This window comes from Patagioenas fasciata, chromosome 27 (genome assembly GCF_037038585.1).
Source record: "Patagioenas fasciata isolate bPatFas1 chromosome 27, bPatFas1.hap1, whole genome shotgun sequence".
Taxonomy (NCBI): domain Eukaryota; kingdom Metazoa; phylum Chordata; class Aves; order Columbiformes; family Columbidae; genus Patagioenas; species Patagioenas fasciata.
Genome location: NC_092546.1, coordinates 4,598,947 through 4,616,910, shown reverse-complemented (window position 1 = coordinate 4,616,910; position 17,964 = coordinate 4,598,947). Strand labels below are relative to the sequence as shown.

Below are 17,964 nucleotides of genomic sequence, written 5' to 3'. Positions count from 1 at the left end.
TATAAAATCCACTCTCCCCTTAAGTTTCGTGTGACCAGGCGGTCACCGCACAACCAGGCGCTCTCGGCCAGGACACCGAGCAGACCAAAAACCGAGACACCGTGGATCACAAGGACCATCCCTGGGGGAGTCTGCCCTGTAAAGCCGCGTCTCAGCACGGCTGAGGGGAAAAGCTCTCGCTTTCCAGCCCCCTGCTCTGCTTACGTGAGGAATCAGCAACGTTACAGTCCAACCCCAGGGCAGGACGCACGTTACACAACCACAGCCCGGGAGGGCAGCTCTTCCTTCCCAGGCTTTTCAGCCCAAGGATAGAAGCAGTTTCTCCACATGGCCTCAGAACAGGGGCTGCTCAGCGCAGGATGCGGCCACAGCAGCTGCAGGTGAGTGTGAAGTTCAGGAGAAGGCTCTGCCCTCCTGTTCTGCAGTAAGAAAACACAGCCCTGCTGCAAGGAAATATTGGAGCAGACACTTCTGTCGCTACCCTGGATTTTTCAGAATCCTCCCACACTTTTGCCGTCAGTCTTTGGGTTCGGCTCTACCACACTGAAATAAGCCTGACAGCACAAACAGGCTACAGGGTTTTTTAGCACTTGATATGCTAAACAGCCAGAAACAACAGCCAGCCCTTCACAATAAAGCAAAACCTTTACCAGCGGCATCTCCTGCACCGGGTCTGAACGGGGCTGCAGGGTCCTCCGGGCAAAACCCGCTGTTTGCCGCGGCGGTCGCTGCTCCCCTGGCCCGGTCGGTGCCTTTGGAGCCGCCTCCAGAAGTGAGAAAATGAAATGTCAGCACAACAGCACCCGACAAATCCCGGCTCGTTTGGGGATGCGCTTTAAGTACCCGACAAGAGGCTCCGCCAGCTCCCAGCGCCGCATCCAGCTCCACCCGCGCACCGGGAGCGCCCACACTTGTTTCCTCGTTAGCGGATTATCCACTTAAGCATCATGTGAACATCTTTAAGGTTTTAGAGCCTGGAAATCTGGTGCTGCTCCTAAGCTCTAGGAATAAACTTTCTCGCTTGTATGAAGGGAAAAACCAAGTCAGCACCACCCCGGAATTCACCGCCTTCCCACTCGAGGGGACCGGTCTGTGCACGGTGCGACCGGGAGCAGCGGGCGGGCGGCGGGACGGCCCTGCCGGAGCGTGGGGAGCGCGGACACCGAGCCCGGGCCCGCTCCCCGCCGGCACCCCCGCCCTCGCTCCAACTTTGGGGTGTCCCCCCTGGCCCGCCCCCCCCGGCCACGCCCGCTAGCGAACGTGCGCTCCCGCAGGGCGCCGTCGGCGCCACCCGCTCGGCCCCGGCCGGCCCAGCCCCGCTCCGCCACCCCAGCAGAGCCCACCTTGGAGCCTCGCTGCCCCGTCCGGGGACCCGGCCCAGACCCCGCCCGAGAGCCGCCCCACGGAGCCAGGGTCCCCGCCAGGCTGGCCCAGGGACCCCCGAGCCCCCCCGGGCTGCCCCAAGACCTCCCAAAACCCCGCGAGGCCACCCCATGACCCCTCTGACCTCGTCCGCCCTGCGGCCGCCACCCCTCATGGGCTCCCGGCCGCCCCGAGCCCCTCCCCGGCCCAACCGAGCGCTCGCTCCCTTCCCGGCCCAACCGAGCGTTCTCCCCCCCGCCCCACCATCCCGTACTTGTCCCCGCGGCACCGGCCACCAGCCCGCCGAGAAACAGCAGCGCCAGGAGCCCGCACGGCCCCGCCGCTGCCGCCGCCATCTCCGCTCGCCCCGCACGCCGCGCCGAGCCTCCCGCTATAAGCGCCGCGCCGGGTCACGGAGGCGGGGGCGGGTCCAACGAGGGCCACGCCCCCTCGCCCCCTCACCCCTCCCGTCGGCCAATCGCGCGACACTCCTCCGAGCTGGCACGCCCACCCATCCCGACGCGACCAATCAGAGAGAAGGGATGAGCGAGCGCCATTCTCCTCCCTCCCGTCCCCTGCGGGGAGAGCCGGTTCGGGCCGGTCCCGCCGCGGCCACGCCCACCGTCCGGCGCGCAGCCAATGGGGAGGCGCTGCGGGGAGCGGCGGACGGCGCGCCGCGGGGGACAAGCGGCGGCGCCGGGACAGCAGCGGGAACCACACCGGGAACGGGCCAGGAGGAGCCGGTAGCCCTGCCCGGAGCACCCGGTAGCCCTGCCCGGGGCACCGGGAAGCGCCAAGCCCCGGTTCTTGGCTCAGGCGGAGTTTCCCGTGAGGCCGGGGGGTGCTGGGCCTCGGTCCGCGGCTGCAGCAGCCTGATAACCCGGGGGCCGGGGCGGAGGGGCCTCTGCGGAGCAGGGGCTCCGGCTCTTCCCGGTCCGGGAGTCGCCCCGGGCTGATCGGGCCGTGGGAGCGCGGAGCAGCCGCGCAGCCGGAGGTGCGCGGCAGGAAGGGCCGGACAATGGGCCTCGGCGCCGGCCCCCGCCGCGCTCCGCAGGGTCCGGCGGTTCCGGCAGCTCCCGGGGCGGCTCAGCGCGGCACGTCCTGCCCGGCACCGGGCGACCTTGGGATCCGTGCGCCGGGCCTGAGCACAGGGACAATAATCCCGGTCACCTTCTGGCCTCATTTCCTAAGGCCACACAGCACGTGCCTGGGCCATGTGCCAGACCGGGTGCCACCAAACCCCCGTCGTTTGCACAGCTCCGGGGGTCGTTCTGCTCCTCACCCCCTGCCCAGGGCTGGCAGAGGGGGCAGGAGCCCCGCCGGGTTACAGGGAGCCCCGGGCAGTTTGCCAGGGCCACTGCACTGTGGAGCCGGTGGCTGAGCGACCTCTCCCGCCAGCTGGACACGGTGCCGGTAACACCGCTCGGCCGTGCCACAGCCCGGGAACCGGCGCGTCCTGGCCGGTCCTGGCCCGCGGGCTCAGGGTGCGTCCGCATCAGCGCAGCCACTGCCCGGGCAGGTCTGTGCCTGCAGTCCTGGGAGAGGAGATGGGAAAAACACCTCCCAGAGCCGCACTGGGGGGCTCAGCACAGCCTCACCCACACAGCACACGGCTGTTTCTTTAAGTACTTTATTAAATAGTTTCCAAAAAAAAAAAACAGAAGCAGAAAGACTCAGAACTACCCTGTCCCTCCCCGCTGGTTAAAAACTACAAACGCTCATCCCCATGTGCTGCAGATGCTGGCACGTCCTGCCCAGCGCCCCAGTCCTTCCCGGTGATGTCGCGGTCCTTGCCGCGCTGCTCCCCGCGGGCACGGCTCCAGAACCACGGGAAGGGGCAGCAGGAGGGTCCTGCGGGGACAGAATGCGGCCGCGCTCCCCCTGCTCCGGCACAGATGCTGCAGAGGCAGGAGAAGCTGCACGATGCTCACACGCTCCCCCCAACGCCACCACTCACCAGCAGGACGTACCCGAACCAGCAGCCACCGCCTGGCGTTGCCGTCGCTCTTCATCCAGCCACAGGCACCAGCTCCCGGTTTCTGTGGGTTCATGAACACCCCGACACGACTTCCCCCTCCCCACCCACCCCTCACCCAGCAAGTTTATAAAATAGGGTTTGATTTTTTGCTTTTTCTACAAAGACAGTGGTGGGGTTTCCTTTGCAACAGCAGAACAGTCTCCCTGCGAGGTAGAGAGTTAATTTCAGGGCTGACAGATCCTAAATTCAAGCCAGTTTTTCCTAGCTGAGGTAAAATTCAGTAGTTTATAGCAAGTTTTGCAATGCTGGAGGGCCATCAAGATTCCTCATTGCCGGAGTCATCCTCATCCCCGTAACAGCTGTCTGCTTCCTCCTCCATCTCATCATCCTCATAATAGTCATCGTAGAAGAGGTCTGAGCCCTCGTCTGGGGCCGGAGTCTTGGTCTTCACGCAGTACTCGGCCAGCGTGGTGGGGACCTTCACGCCATCCCGCTCCGCATCCACCTTCGTGCCCAGGACTTGCTTCCTGGAGGGTGAGACGGGGTGAGGACGGAGCTTTGCGATACAGCGCCAGCCCCCGGGTCACCCACCCCCACAGACGGGCAGAGCTCACGCACCTGATGATGTCCGTGTACTCCCGGTCCTTCCCTTTGCTCTCCTTCCACTTGCGGTACATCACGGACGCATCCACGTTGGCTGGGGAAAATGTGTTGGGTTCATTCAGCAGCGAGATCACGCTCAGGAGGATGGTCCTGGCAACCAAACAGGCGCAGGTAAGAGCCGCGGTGAGTCAGAGCTGCCACCGGCCTCGGTGTCACCGTGCAGATGCATCCCAGGGCTTGGGGACCTGGCGCTGGCACCAGCGAGGGCGGATCCAGCACAGCCGAGCAGCCAGGAGCGCGCAGTGCCCAGCTGTGCAGCTCCCACCAGGCTCCAGCTCTTCTGTAAACTGCAGCCCACATGCCCTTCACAACCTCCGGGCACCCCCACGTCCCTGCCGTCCCCCCTGCCCGCAGCTCCACTCACCGCACGTTCTGCGTGGGGTTCCAGCGCTCGGACGGCAGCTCCCCGCTCTGCGGGTCGTCCACCGGCGGGTGCAGGATGGAGATGCAGACGTCGCCGGTCTGAAAGCGCAAGTGAAACGGGATCCTCAGGAGCTGCTGTGAGACAACCCCAGCCCCTTCTTTGGGTCCCCAGGAAGGGACAGCAGAGGTGACGGTCCCCACTGTGCTGAGAGAAGCGCCTGCGCTGCCGTGAGCTCGTTAGCAGCATTTCCAGTGCCAGGCACTAAATGCCAAAGGCGCCAGTGACAAAGGCCAGCGACAAAGGCCAGCATTGCCACCCAGTACCGCTACAGCAGATGGACACGTGTCCCCCCGCCTGACTGAGATGTCCCACACTGTCCCAGGCCACCCACCTCGTAGATGTTGGGGTGCCACATCTTGGTTAGGAACCTGAAGGCAGGAGGAGAATAGGGGTAGTCGATGGGAAACCGGAGACGAGCCTGCAGGGAAACAACGAGGAGAAGCGAGCGTCAGGCTGGGAAAAGGACGGGAAGGGAAGCACAGATCCCCCAACACCGCCGGCAAACAGGAACCGGTGCCATGGCCGGCTGTGCCGCTGCCGGGGTGGGTGACGGCCGCAGCGCCAGAGATGAGGCTGCTCCCCACGGGGAAGAAGTGTCAGGTGCTCAGTACTCCGACCAACACACGGAATCTCTAAAAATAGCCCAACACCGCTGAAAAAAAGAGACCAAGTGAGAACCGGCTGCAGCGCACAGCTCAGGTGCTAAAAATAAAAGCACATGAAGATCATGGCGCAGCCCACGGCCCCAGCGCGGCAGAGATGGCACCCGATGGCCAAAACCTGCGGGGTTCCGCAGCCGAAGATGCCGGCCCGCTGCCGGTTTAGAGCACACAACAACTCCCAGAACGTTTCCTGCTCCCTCAGTTTGTGTGCACAAGAACTCAGATGTTGGATCGGTGAGGGAAGGTGTGAACCGCCCCGGCAGCTGTGGGCAGTGACCTGGGGTTGCTCTCCACCCCATGGGCCCATTCAGGAGGCAAAATGCAAACGTGGCTTCAGATGCTTCTGGAATTAGAGCTGGGACAACAGGCGACGCCAGAGCCGTTAACAGGCGGGTGCAGAGGCAGAAACGCGTCCTCCCCACAACCTATACCAGCCGTTGGGTTTATCACGAGTCTGAGGAGCCCCAAGCGCGGCGGGTCCATCCCCACACGACACCCCCTCACCTCCCAGCCTGGCCCTTTGTCCGGCTGCTCCGAGCTCCGCAGGCCAAGGGGTGGGGAGAGGGAAACGCGAGGCGTGGGCTGGATGCGTTTTATGTGTGTGCGGAGCCTCAGGGCAGCACAAACACACACGGTGACGCGGAGGCACTGGGCTGCGGCCAAACAGCTGAACTTGGCAGAATAACCCGATTGTTGTGTCGGAACAAAACGGGCAGAGCGATCCCGAAGGGAGCTGGGGCAGCAGCCCTGCTCTGCCGCACGCAAACAGCCCGACGGTGCCGCAGGCCCCTGCGCGTTCCTCTTCTGCAGAAAGTCCCATTCGCTGTCACCCGACAGCGCCGGGTCTGGAAGCTCTCAGGCACAAAACAGGAGCGCGAGCTGCTGAAAGGGTGAGAGTTCAAAGGGTCTGTGCCAAAAGAGGCGACGGAAAAAGAGGCAACTCGGCTTCAGCGAAGAGATAAAACCCGACTCAAGCATCGGACTCGCCGGCCACCGCTCCACGGGAACAACAAACGCCCAGATGTCAGACACAGCCGAGCCTCGGGTGACACATTGGGTCATCCCCGCCCTGCCAACAACAGGATGGGGACAGAGGAGCTTGTAGGGGAGGAGGGAGGGTGAGAAAGAGGAAGAAAACAGCTACAGGGGTTGCACAACACCCGGGAGGAGCGCACACACATGCACACACACACACGCGCGCGTCCTCCCGGCAGGCTGTGCAGCCCGGCTGCCGTCTCTCCCCCTCAGACCCCAAACAAAACCACAACAGCCGCTCCCCAGGCGGCTCAAGCGTCTGCACAAGGGAATCTTTTGTCTCTTCTCTCTGGTTTGGTGGCGAAGCCGTGGATCCGCTCCTGGAGAGGGAACACCGGCGCCCCAGATCCTGCTCTCCTGCACCCAGACCAGGGGCACAGCAGGGGCAGGAGGCCAAATCCGCTTTCTAACGAGGGGAATCTTTGCCCGATTTGGCAGCAGCGACAACCCAGCTCTCCCTGGCTCCATCACCCCCAAGCCCAGTGTCACTCTGTCACTGTCCCCATGATCCACCTCAACCCCATCCCCGGGCCCCCTCCCAGGGCCTCTCCCCCTTCCAAAATCCCTTCCCAAGGCCTCTCAACCCGCGCATCCCCAACGCCCCCTGCTCCACCTCTGCCCCTCCTGAGCCCCTTTCCCACCACACACCTCGGAACCCTGCTCCCCCCTGCCATTCACCTTGAAGTACCCGCCCTCGTAGTAGGTGTTCGGGGGGCCGAAGATGGCCACCTCCCAGTTGTACAGGTCCCCCTCGTCCACCAGGTTGACCCGGAACCCTTCCACGGGCTCCTCCTGCAGCCCTTTGAGCTCCAGCAGCAGCGCCTTCTGCGAGCTGGGCACGAGGGGCCGCGCCATGCCGAGCAGCCGGAGTAGGCCGCGAGTGAAGCCGGGGACTGGCGTAAGCGCGGCGGCCGCTGCGGGGCGGGGGACGGCGGCGGCTCCTGCTGCTCCGCGGCCGCTCCGAGCGCAGCCGCGCGGGGCACGGCGGGAGCTGTAGTCCGCCCGCGCGGGGCGGGGCCAGCGCAGGCTCCTCCTACACGAGGCATTGTCCGCCTATCAGAGCGCACGGTCTGCGCAGGGGGCGGGGAAAGCAACGGGCCCCGCCCCGAGCGCTCTCGTCCTATCACAGCGCGCCGCCGGCCCGCGGGGGCGGGGCTATTTTCCCGCCAGCCCCTGCAGGAGCTGCGATCACAAGGCACCGCCGCCGGTTCAACCACGTGTCGCGGGGCTCCGGTTTCCCGTGAACCCCGCCCAAGCAAACCCAGCGGAGATCGGGCCGGAGCGCAGGTCCCGGGCTTCCCAGTCCTGCCCATGGGAGGCCCAGTGCAACGACCGATACCCACCCGGGCAGGGCAGGGAGGGGCAGTAATACACACTGGTGCTTCGTGCTCCCATTGCCCCTGCCAGGCGCTGCCCCCGAGGATCTGAGCTGCCGCAGCTCCTCCCGCACCAAGGCGGTAAAGAAATTGGCCGCTAACAAATAATAAAAAGCTTTAATGTCTTAGAGTAAACCATTAGTTGCACAGTTTAAATAACCAACACAGACACATTCAAATAAATAACACACGTTTCAACACGCATCTCTGTTCAAAAGCAAACAATAGCCTTGGGGAACGAGGTTTGTCTGGTCCTGAATTGCTGCAGGATTTGTAGCTTTGATCTCCAGCAATAGAGCAGGGAGGGTTCACTGCCTGCAGCTCGGCTGCGGCACAGCCCTCCCGGCCAGGTTTGCTTCCCAGCCATTGCTCATCGTCTGTTTTTTGCTTCATAAAATAAGGCTTTATCTCACGCTCCAGATCAGCCCCGTATTTACCTGCAAATCCTCGCAGCGGTAGGTAGATGAACATCACCCCCATGTCACAGACAGGTGTGAAACAAACCCCAAAACAGAAACAAAGTTCCTGCTGAAGCTGCAAGACACGACACGGCCAGGGCTGGGAGCAAACATGGGATGTCTGCAACTCCAGCCCCATATTTACTTTGCTCTGGCTCACTTTTCTGACTAACGCTGCTGAACAGCTCACAGCCCTCCTTGCAAGTCTCCAGTTAACACCTAAAGATTTGCCAGCAGCAGCCAGATCAGTGGGAGAGACGCAATGAACAGGGTCGTGTCCAGCACCAGCCTTGGAAAAGGCGGGGATGTGGTAACGGGGGATCTCCCGTCGGCAGAGCCGGGTTCTCCCAGCAGTGCCCGACCAGCCGCGGTGCTCGCTGTCCGGCTCAGTGCCAGATCTGGGGCCACTTCACGCCAACGGCTCCACGGGGGTCATGGTGGCCAGCGTCACTCAACGGGCTTCACTCTGGCGACGAACAAGGCGGTGGCTCTGCGCAGGAACTCCTCCCGGCTCATGGCGCTGCCCCGCTGCCGCTCCCGCAGCGCCTGGTCCATGGCCAGGGCCAGCCGGTCGGGGCCCAACCGGGATCCAGCTTCCAGGAAGCGGCCGGGCCGGGGCCCGTGCCCGGTGCCCAGCGCCTCCTCCAGTGCCTGCAGCACGGCCTGGCACACCCGCCCATCCGCCACGCCCGAGCCGCCGCCCAGGACGCCGAACAGCGCGTCGGCCTTGGCTGCGAACTCCAGCAGCACGGAGCAGGCCAGCACGCCGTACCGGAACACGGGCAGTGGCACCGCCTCGTGGTCGCGGCACCGGACCCGCCCCAGCAGCGCCGCCGCCGCCTCGGCGGGGGCCGGCCCGCGCTGGCAGATGCGCCGCAGCAGCTCGCTGTACAGCCGCCCGTCCACGCCCGCCTTCCGCCGCCGCCCGCCGGCGCCCAGCACCTCGTAGGCCGCGCCGGCGTTGCTGTCGAAGGCCGTCCTGTCGCGACAGACAGAGACAGACAGGCGGGCTCGCCCCCGCCCCACCCGAACTACAGCTCCCGGCGTGCCCCGCGCGGCCGCGCAGCGCCTCGGAGTGGCGGCCGCCGCGGGGCACGCCGGGAAATGTAGTCCGCCGCCCGCCCCCCGCCGCCGCCCGCCCGCACCTGTGCGAGTGATGGGCCAGGCGCACGTACCACAGCGCCCGCGCCAGGCGCTGCGGCGGCCCCGGGAGCTCCGCGGAGGCCTCGCCCGCCGCGGCGGGGCTGCCCAGCACCAGCCGCTCGAAGTAGTCGGCCAGAAAGGAGACGGGCTCTTCGGGCCGCGCCTCCAGCACCTTCAGCAGCGCCTCCCGCACCATGGCAGTGACGCCGGCCCGCAGGAGGAACTCCGTCTCGCTCCCCAGCCCGCCGGCCGCCACCCGAGCCGGCTCCGCCGGCCCGCTCCCCGCCGCCGGGGCCGGGGCGGCGGCCGCCCGCCGCTTCTCGTACGCCGCCATCTTGGCTGCGGGCGGCGAAGGCCGGTTCCGGCCATTTTGGACCGCACTTCCGCCGGGACAGGAAGTTCTCATGCCGCCATCTTACACACTGGCAGCCAATCGGTGGGCGGGAAGGCTGACGAGGGCGCTGCTATTGGGGGAGGCCGCGGGCCGCCATCTTGGGCATGGGCAAAAGAACCGCCCTGGCGGCGGTGACGCGACGGAATGTCCCGGCCGCCATGGCTACTCCGGGCAGGTGCTCCGCCCTTAGTAACGGGACGCGCGTCGGTCGCTGCTCGGTGACCCACCCGGACCTCCCGCTGGGCCCGGTACCGGCGAGGGGCGACCCCAGGCCCGGCCGAAACGGCGCCTGCTCAGAGTTCAAACCGAAACAGCCCTTTATTTTGCCCCGTGCCCGCGGGATGTCCCGTCCGCCCCCCGGGGCTGCTCCGTCTCCTCTGTCGCCACAGGCGATCAGCCACCGCCCTCCTGCCCACCCGCGCGTGTGCCGGGACCCCCAGGGCACCGGCCGTGATCCAGCCCCGTCCCCGCCGGTGTCTCTGTCCACGTCCCCTCCAGCCCCCGGTGTCCCGGGGCAGCCCCGGGGGTCCCAGTCTCCCCGCACCAGGGGCCAAACGGTTCCCAGTGCCCAGAAGCCCCGGGTCGGGGCAGCTTCTCCCAGCAGGCACAGGTGACACTGTCAGCAGCAGCTCAGGGGTCCCAGGCGGGGGCTGTTCTGGGGCTCCCAGCAGCTCCCGCACCCTCAGACACGCTGGTCCCCGGGTCCATCGGCTGCTCCCCATCCTGGGGCCGCGAGCCCCGCAGCGAGGGTGACACGGGGATGCATCCGGGGGCAGCCCCCGCTCCTAGTGCAGCTCATACCGGGACCTGAACCGTTTCCACAGGTAACGGGACACGATGCCAGTCACGATCAGTCCTGACAGCGACACTGTTGTCCCCAGAGCAATGGCAGGGCCTGCATCCAATGCATCTGCAGAGACACAAGAAGGACGTGGTGGGAAAACCGCCAGCACCAAGCGGCACTGACACAACCAGGCGACGCAGGCACGGGGGGGTGGCTGCAGCCACCACTCACCATCTGACACCATCAGCTGCAGAGTGGCCACCGGCGAGCGGTGGCCGTGCAGGACGCACTGGTAGCGACCCTGGTGCCAGGGCTCGGCACGGTCCAGCTGCAGCATGGAGCTGCTGCCCGCCGCCTCCTCCCGGTAGTGCCCGAGCCCCACCGGGGTCCGCAGCCAGCGCACGGTGACGTTCCCGGGGCAGTGTGCGCGGCACTCGATGCGCAGGGCCCTGCCCCGCATCCCGCGGGGCGGCAGCGACCAGATCTGCAGGCTGCAGGGGGGCACCGTCCCTGAGGACAGCTCTGTCCCCTTCGCGGTGCTGGGGAGCGTGGTGGTGGCGGGGCGTGCCGTGGGACGGCCGGTGACAAGGGCCGGGGCAGCAGGACCCTCTGTGGACGGGGGGTTGGTGGCAGCAGCCGTTCCCAGGCTGGTCACAGCGTCAGGCTCCGGCAGGGAGGTGGTCGGGGCTGTGGTGGGGTCATGGGTGGTGACACTGGGCTCTGGGGACAGCGCTGTGGTGGCCACAGGCCTGTGTGTGCTGGGGCTCCTGGTTGTGGCCACCGCTGTTCGGGGACTCTCCGTGGAGGTGGGCACGGGCACCGGCTGCTCCGTCACAGCTGCGGACACAACAGGTCACAGGTGGCCTCTCTGGCATGTTGTCACCATGGGGACAGGGATAGGGATGGGGACAGGGGTTTGCAGAGCAGTGCAGAGTGGCAGCTGCTCCATTCCAGCCATCTATTTCAAGCAGTGCAGGGAAGGGGGTGCCATTCCCAGTGCACGGACCCGTGTCCCCTGGCACTCACCCCCAGCGCTTGCCGCCAGCGATGCCACCCGGGTGAAGGTCTCCTTCCCCACACGCAGTGTCACCTCGCACCTGAACTCCACCCCTTCTCCCACCTCCTCCCAAGACACCGGCAGCGTGGACACAATGTCAAACAGCTCCTCGTCTGTCTCGGTGACATCCAAGTCCTCCTCCTCGCCCAGCGCCCGGTCCCCGCGGTGCCAGGTGAGCGCCAGCCCCTCCAGCGGGTACACACCACGGGCCGAGCAGCGCAGGGCGCCGGGCGCCGCCTCCAGCCACAGCGCGTCCGGGAGGGCTGCGGGACAACCGCGGCGTCAGGTTTGTCACCGCTGCCCCACAGGGAGCGAGGGACAGGTGCGGGGACTCTCACCGTAGACCTTCAGCTGCACCGTGCGCTGGTACTGCCGCCCGCCGCAGGTGCCCTGGCAGATCTTGGTGCCCGCCGTGGCGACCACGGCGCTGCCGACGCGCAGGACGCTGTGGGTGGGGAAGGAGGTGACGCTGCCCGGGTGGGTGTCCAGGCCCCGCCACTGCACCGTGCCCCCCGCGCAGCCCAGGGAGCAGTTCAGCCGCACCGAGCCTCCGTAGGGCACCACCGCCTCCCGCGGCTCCACCACCAGCTCCTCACCGCGGTGCCCTGTGTGGAGGAAGGAGGAAACCGTGGGGTTTGGGGAATGGGACAAACACCAGAAACTGGGCACCTGTTCCCGGTTTGCTGGTGTGATGTGAGCTCCATCCCACTACCCGGGGTGACACCGCTTGTTAGCAACGGGACACGGCACCTGCTGGCTCAGCAGCGAGGGGACCCCGGGCAGAGCAAAGGGGTTGGGGATGGGGATGGCTCTCAGCCCCCCAGCACTCACCGCTGCAGCCCCACGGTGAGACGAGGAGGAGGAGGAGGAGAGGAGCCGGCTCCATCGCTGGGCAGGGCGGCCGCATGGGCTGGTTTTCCTTCTTTCCCTCCTTCCAGGGAGCGAACGCCACAGCCAGGGCCGTGTCCGTCTGTCCTCCAGCCCCGTCCTCAGCCCTTCTTAAGCTCCGCAGGAACCGCCCCCGCAGCCCCCCCAGCCCCGTGACCTCCCAGCCCGGGGGGTATTTCCAGAAGGAGGTTGCTGATTTTCTTCCAAGTTCGGCTCTTGCACAACACCCAGCGCTGCAGCCAAGGGCCGAGCGACAGCCCCACACCCAGGGAGCCCCTGGCCCAAAGGGTTCCCGTGGGGCTGCAGGGGTCCCTGTCACCCCCAGGATGTGGCTGAGGTCCCGTCCCTTCCCCGGGTCTCCCCAGGCTCCACCATCCCCTGGGAGCCCCTGGAGAATCAGCCCTTGTTGTGCCCCAGGCACCAGCAGCTGAATGAACCATCGCAGGGCTGCATGGGGTGTCTGTCTGTCTGTCTGCTGGGGGGCCGTCTTGGACCCCCATCCCAAAAGCAGGGCCAGGATGGATGAGACGTCCAGCCCGGGCTCAGCAGAGCTGCAAACAGCTTCTATCACCAGAACAGCGTGTTTTCAGGGATGGACACCGGTGTTCCTGGGAGGGTGGGTTTGACGGTACAGGAGCAGAAAGTGTCGCCGTGTGGCAGGTTTGGTCACGGCGCCAGCGCTGGTTCTCTGACCGGGCAGCTCTGGCATCGCCTCCTCACTCCCACCCAGCTCTCCAGGGTGAGGTGGGCCCAGTTCTGCCCCATCAATCCTGCTGGGCAGCGGCTGGGGCCAGGATGGTGCTGAAGCACCGAGGGGGGACGTGCGAGCCCCACACCCCATTGCGGGTGGTGGAAAATCATTGCGGGATGCGGCCGCTTCCCATCCGGGATCTCTCCAGCGAGGAGCTCCGGGCATCGGCGTCGCGCATCCTTTCGGGATGCCGGGTAATCAATCCTGGGAGGGAAGCGCTCTGTCAACAGCCGCCATCAAATGTGCACATTCAGCTGAAGCCGGGTGATTAATGGCTCCGGGCTCTTTGTTCCTTCCATCCTGTGTTAACAGAGCCGCTTCCCGGAGTTTCCAGTGGCCGCGGCACAGCCCTGGTGGGGACACGCGTGGCCGGGACACCCGTGTGGTTTCGCTTTCCCGTCCCGCTCCCACGGCCCTGACCGCTCGAGGCCACGGTGCTGGGCGAGCAGAGACCCCGGGGGACGGTCCATGATCGTCTGCAGATGGGAAAGCACCGAGCAATGAGCCACTTCACTGCAGGAAGGATCGTTCGTAATGTCACCAAGTGAGAGTTTGAGGAAGGGAAATGCTGCCCTCACAGACCGCACTCACGGCTGCAGGATTTTGGGAAAAACATGGTTAAAATATCGATTCCCCAAGCTCTGGAAGGTGCCCTTGGCCGGGTCTGGAGCAGCTTCCAGCAAGGCCCTTGTGGCCAGGAAGCCAATGGTACCTGGGGTGGGTTAGAAGGGGGTGGTCAGTAGGTCAGAGAGGTTCTCCTGCCCCTCTGCTCTGCCCTGGGGAGACCACACCTGGAATCTTGTGTCCAGTTGTGGCCCCTCAGCTCCAGAAGGACAGGGAACTGCTGGAGAGAGTCCAGCGCAGCCACCAAGATGCTGAAGGGAGTGGAGCATCTCCCGTGTGAGGAAAGGCTGAGGGAGCTGGGGCTCTGGAGCTGGGCAAGAGGAGACTGAGGGGGGACTCATTCATGTTTACAGATATAGAAAGGGGCAGTGTCAGGAGGATGGAGCCAGGCTCTTCTCAGTGACAACCAGTGACAGGACAAGGGGCAATGGGTGCAAACTGGAACACAAGAGGTTCCACTTGAATATGAGAAGAAACCTCTTCCCAGTGAGGGTGGCAGAGCCTGGCCCAGGCTGCCCAGGGAGGTTGTGGAGTCTCCTTCTCTGCAGACATTCAAACCCGCCTGGACACCTTCCTGTGGAACCTCAGCTGGGTGTTCCTGCTCCATGGGGGGATTGCACTGGATGAGCTTTCCAGGTCCCTTCCAGACCCTGACACTCTGGGATTCTGTGATTCTGTGAAGGGCTCTCAATGTGACGACTCAGGCGAGAAAAGCAAAACCCAACAAATCAGCGTCTGAAGCAGAGCCGAGCACTTACGGAATGTCTAGACCTTTCTGTTAAAAAGCAGCTTTTTCCTGGTCATCAGGAAATTAAGAGCTACCAGAAAGTCCAACACCTCGCCATGCGCTTCCTTTGGGTCACATTTTCACCCTTTTGTCCCTCGTCCCTCTGTCCCCCATCCCTCTGTCCTTCCATCCCAGCAGCCCCCCTGCCCCGAGCACAGCAAAGGGACCCACAGGTCACGGGCATGGGGTGGAAAGCACAAGCGCAGGCACCAGGACAGGTTTCCACCCAACAGGAAACCCCTGGGGTCAGAGCGGAGGGGACGGTGCTTTTCAAGAAGCAGAAGCCTGAACGGTTTTCCTGGAAGCCGATGGTGCTTCCCCCATGGGGTTCTGGGGATGCTCCGGCCACGGTGCGGACAGACAAATGGTGAGGGACGGACAGACAGTGAGGGACGTTCCTGGCCCCAGGCAAAGCACCTTCCCTGTGCCTCCAGTGCCACTAAGCTCAAGTCTGGAGGAAACAATTACACAAGGCAGCGCGTTGTACAGTAACTGGTTTGTGTTCCCAGCTCGCTGCAGGATATCCATCAAACACCAGGTCCCATCCAGGGCTGGGTTGGACCTATTTGCACTTCTTGTGATTGTATTGTTCACTGAGTATCATCCTCAAGCACCACAGGAGTGTTTAAACAGCGAGATAAGATCTAAATTAAGCCTGGCTGGAAAGGAAGGCACCGGAGCCTGGAAGATAAAACCAGTCCGGGGCTGCGGCTCCGGTGGGAGGAGGACGAGGACAGAACTTCAACACAACAGGAAAGCTGCAGTTTAATAAATAATCCATCAGAAGGAGGGATTAGCGAGTCCTAAACACAACCAGAACCGAAATAAATACATTGGATCGTTTGCTTATAAAAGATACAGAAACACAGGCAGCGGCGAACCCGGAGAGCGGAGCCACAACCAGCGTCCGCAGCCCAACCGGTGCGGAGAAGAGAATGAAAAGCAGCGACATCAAGAGTTGCGATGCTGCAAAAGTGACGGTAAAAGAGGAAGCAATGGTTTAATGCAGGTTATTTTTAACGCAACAATTAGAAACACAATTAGTTTCAAGTCACTTGAACTGCTGCCATGAACACCGGGAACTGCTGATGGGCAATTAAGCCGATTTACGTTGGGGGTGTTGCTGTTATCCACCTGATTTAGAAGTCTCTGCAGGGAAATTGTGGGAATACTGATATTAAACCGCTGGGCTCAGGCACGACACAGCGGATCAAAGGGGTTTTAAGAAAAGGCTCTTTTAAAAAAATCTGCATTTCCATAGAAAGTAACAAAAAATTGGCAAAACCAGTGGGATGCTCCGGACGGACGCTGCAGAATTCCCGGCCCTTCAGAACGAGACGTTCTTCATTCGGGTCCGGTAATTTCGGCTCCGTCGCTGCTTGGCCCAAGTCCTGTGGCACAGGCAGAGTGGTGGGGGGTGACGTCCCTACCTTTAGGTGACACTGGTGCTGGTGGCAAAGCCTCGGTCCCAGCACCGGCCCCGAGCTCAGGGGCCAACAAAGCGACCAAAACACCTCCCCGGTCACCGCTCGCAAACCGAGGGACACTGGCATCGCTGGGAATTTGGGTATCGCGATGTGACAGGGGTGGGAGGGAGAAGGAATGGGACCGGACACATCAGCTTCAATAAACTATTCAATAAAGGACTTTAAAAAATATATCTCTATATACTTTGTATCATATAAATTACGCTCGTCTTTTTGTCATGTTCTGCTATATTCTACCTGTGAAGCTCTGAGTACCTCAGGGTTTCATTTCACTTCAATTGGTGTGTGTGAGGGACAAACCTACTTCATTTGAATACGGTGTAAATAAATGAGTCGCCAGATGTACTTGGTCAAGCTCCAGTCTAAGAAAAGGCATTATTGTGAAGGACACGGCGTCGGGATTGCTGCCCGGGGGTTCGGGTGAGTGGATTTGCTTTGGGAGAGAGTTTGCTGGGCACGCACAGCACAGACCATCCCAGCAACACCTGGGGTCTGGAGCATCGTCACTGTGAGAAAGGTGGGAAAACCGGAGTCACCGCGAGTCCCTGTGACCTCAACCATCTGCTCTGGGCACCGGTTGGAGCAACGCAAACCAAACTGAATTGTTTCACTCACATCCATCTCCAATACCCATGAACCGCCGTGAAACGAGCGGCCCGGGTTCACAGCCATTGGTACCTGCAGGGAAGGGCAGCTCGGGGTCTGGACTCGATGCCCCTCCAACCAAAATGATTCTGCCATTCTAGTTTTGGCCACTCTATCCTCAGTTCCCTTAACAACCAATTCCTTAAGCACTCCGCGTTGTGTCCTTAGGGCCCCAGCGATCGCTCGGTGTCATCACTCCGCTCCGACTCAAACCAGAACGATTGTTCCCTGCCCTCCGCCGCGCCTCTGGATCTACAACCAACCATGTTTCCCAGCTCCTTTCACAACACTCGGGTTCAAGCATCTGCTGCCCCTTCCCAATGGAGCCGAGCGCCGCTGCAGAGGCGCCAGCTCCGTTTTCCAACAAAACCAAAGCCTTCACAGCAGGCACAGAAACGCTACGTGGGATCCAGTCCTGCGAGCTCAAATCAGCTGCAATCATCACCAGCGGGAGCTTTTGGACTGAGAAAAAACAGGCTACAGTCGTTATCTGGTTTAATATCAGATGGCGAGAGCCTGGGGAAAAATAAGTGCTCAAGACAAGCAGGTGTTTCTGTACCTTTCCCTTGGGAAATCGCCCGAACCAGAGTGCTCGGTTTAGTTGTTTCTCTGAGGGAAGAACCCTGACAGTGCCAGAAAGGCCTATGAGGCAGCGACAGACACCGTACCTCAGTGTAACAAGAGAAAATCCCAACAGAAACGCAGATGTTGTTGACCATCTAAGCGTTTGTAATTCACGTTGCCACCGCCCATTCCCATCGTCTCAGTTGCGGCTTCTTAATGTTTCTTGTCTTCATCAGAACATTGAGTCAGTTGATATTATTTTGGTCTCAGTTTCACGTGGGCCCGACCCCAGGCTGTGTGGATCTGCTCGATGCTGCTCCTCGCACGCTCCGTGCCACACGCACACGGGGCACAAACAGACGCCGCGTCTGACTGTGGCCGCGGCTCCGTCAGCTCACGTCAGACACAGACGCGTTAGACCCAGCTTAGGCCGAGCGTGTGGCAGGTTGCACCACGCACAAGGTTTGCTTCGGAGTCTCCCGTTCCCATCCGCACCAGACGACACAACCGCGGTTTGGTAGAAGGGAACCCCCGTCCCTCCTGTGTCGCGGCACAGTCTGCACCTCATGTCCTCTCGCTGGCCGAGCCCGTCCCGGCTCCGCAGCGGCTCCCGCGGCTCCTCAGACGCTGCTGTCCTCGAGCAGCGGCTCTTTGCCGTCGGCGGCGCCGGGCTGCGGGCCGTGCGGGCTCTGCGCCCCGGTGCTGTGCTTCTTGTGGGCGCCCGGCCGCAGCGCCAGGCTGTGCTCCGGGATGAACAGCGCCACCAGCAGCGAGAGCAGCACGGAGCAGGCCCCGAACAGGAATGGGGGCCCCGGGATGATGCTGCTCTGTAGGGAGAAACGCAACGATTAATGCTCAAGGGTACGGGAAGCCCAGCGTGCG

At 63.1% G+C, this 17,964-nt stretch overlaps 5 protein-coding genes across 9 annotated transcripts in view; all 5 read right to left on the bottom strand.

The window, feature by feature from the left end:
* The window catches only part of BSG (basigin (Ok blood group)), a 42,616-nt gene that overhangs the window by 9,175 nt on the left and 15,477 nt on the right, over window positions 1–17,964 (bottom strand). Inside the window, exon 1 of one of the 3 annotated variants that reach the window (XM_065858232.2) lies at window positions 1,637–1,790. The exons of 1 other annotated variant lie outside the window; for it this stretch is intronic. In XM_065858232.2, coding sequence (XP_065714304.2) covers window positions 1,637–1,718 — 82 coding nt within the window. In that variant the 5' untranslated portion in view covers window positions 1,719–1,790. Of the gene's footprint in view, window positions 1–1,636; window positions 1,791–17,964 lie in introns of those variants that run through there. One more of the 3 variants, XM_071799602.1, reaches the window with a different exon arrangement.
* On the bottom strand, window positions 2,979–7,104 carry CDC34 (cell division cycle 34, ubiquitin conjugating enzyme). The gene is made up of 5 exons (XM_065858042.2): window positions 6,803–7,104; window positions 4,759–4,845; window positions 4,368–4,465; window positions 3,959–4,093; window positions 2,979–3,867 (listed from the first exon to the last, which is right to left on the bottom strand). The coding sequence occupies exons 1-5, from the start codon at window positions 6,977–6,979 to the stop codon at window positions 3,657–3,659; spliced, it is 708 nt and encodes a 235-aa protein (XP_065714114.1). The 5' UTR covers window positions 6,980–7,104; the 3' UTR covers window positions 2,979–3,656.
* TPGS1 (tubulin polyglutamylase complex subunit 1) lies at window positions 7,599–9,450 on the bottom strand. Its single transcript, XM_065858043.2, has 2 exons — window positions 9,104–9,450; window positions 7,599–8,937 (listed from the first exon to the last, which is right to left on the bottom strand). Exons 1-2 carry the CDS (start codon window positions 9,433–9,435, stop codon window positions 8,406–8,408), a joined length of 864 nt encoding a protein of 287 aa, XP_065714115.1. The 5' UTR covers window positions 9,436–9,450; the 3' UTR covers window positions 7,599–8,405.
* On the bottom strand, window positions 9,818–12,319 carry MADCAM1 (mucosal vascular addressin cell adhesion molecule 1). The gene is made up of 5 exons (XM_065857997.2): window positions 12,168–12,319; window positions 11,675–11,941; window positions 11,306–11,599; window positions 10,511–11,116; window positions 9,818–10,405 (listed from the first exon to the last, which is right to left on the bottom strand). Exons 1-5 carry the CDS (start codon window positions 12,241–12,243, stop codon window positions 10,281–10,283), a joined length of 1,368 nt encoding a protein of 455 aa, XP_065714069.2. The 5' UTR covers window positions 12,244–12,319; the 3' UTR covers window positions 9,818–10,280.
* The window catches only part of LOC136113299 (hippocampus abundant transcript 1 protein-like), a 50,799-nt gene continuing 47,961 nt past the window's right edge, over window positions 15,127–17,964 (bottom strand). For all 3 annotated transcript variants that reach the window (XM_071799598.1, XM_065858400.2, XM_071799597.1), the window contains exon 12: window positions 15,127–17,909. In XM_071799598.1, coding sequence (XP_071655699.1) covers window positions 17,703–17,909 — 207 coding nt within the window. In that variant the 3' untranslated portion in view covers window positions 15,127–17,702. The remainder of the gene's footprint in view (window positions 17,910–17,964) is intronic.

Excerpts from the sequence above, each read along its gene's own strand:
- MADCAM1 (XM_065857997.2), bottom strand. The coding sequence starts at position 12,243 with ATGCGGCCGCCCTGCCCAGCGATGGAGCCGGCTCCTCTCCTCCTCCTC. Across the intron at positions 11,942-12,167 it reads CTCACCGTGGGGCTGCAGCG|GGCACCGCGGTGAGGAGCTG; the intron begins GTGAGTGCTGGG and ends TCCTCCACACAG. Across the intron at positions 11,117-11,305 it reads GCTGGCGGCAAGCGCTGGGG|CTGTGACGGAGCAGCCGGTG; the intron begins GTGAGTGCCAGG and ends TTGTGTCCGCAG.
- TPGS1 (XM_065858043.2), bottom strand. The coding sequence starts at position 9,435 with ATGGCGGCGTACGAGAAGCGGCGGGCGGCCGCCGCCCCGGCCCCGGCG. Across the intron at positions 8,938-9,103 it reads CTGGCCCATCACTCGCACAG|GACGGCCTTCGACAGCAACG; the intron begins GTGCGGGCGGGC and ends CTGTCGCGACAG.
- CDC34 (XM_065858042.2), bottom strand. The coding sequence starts at position 6,979 with ATGGCGCGGCCCCTCGTGCCCAGCTCGCAGAAGGCGCTGCTGCTGGAG. Across the intron at positions 4,466-4,758 it reads GGCACCCCAACATCTACGAG|ACCGGCGACGTCTGCATCTC; the intron begins GTGGGTGGCCTG and ends TTGCGCTTTCAG. Across the intron at positions 4,094-4,367 it reads AACCCCACGCAGAACGTGCG|GACCATCCTCCTGAGCGTGA; the intron begins GTGAGTGGAGCT and ends TTTGGTTGCCAG.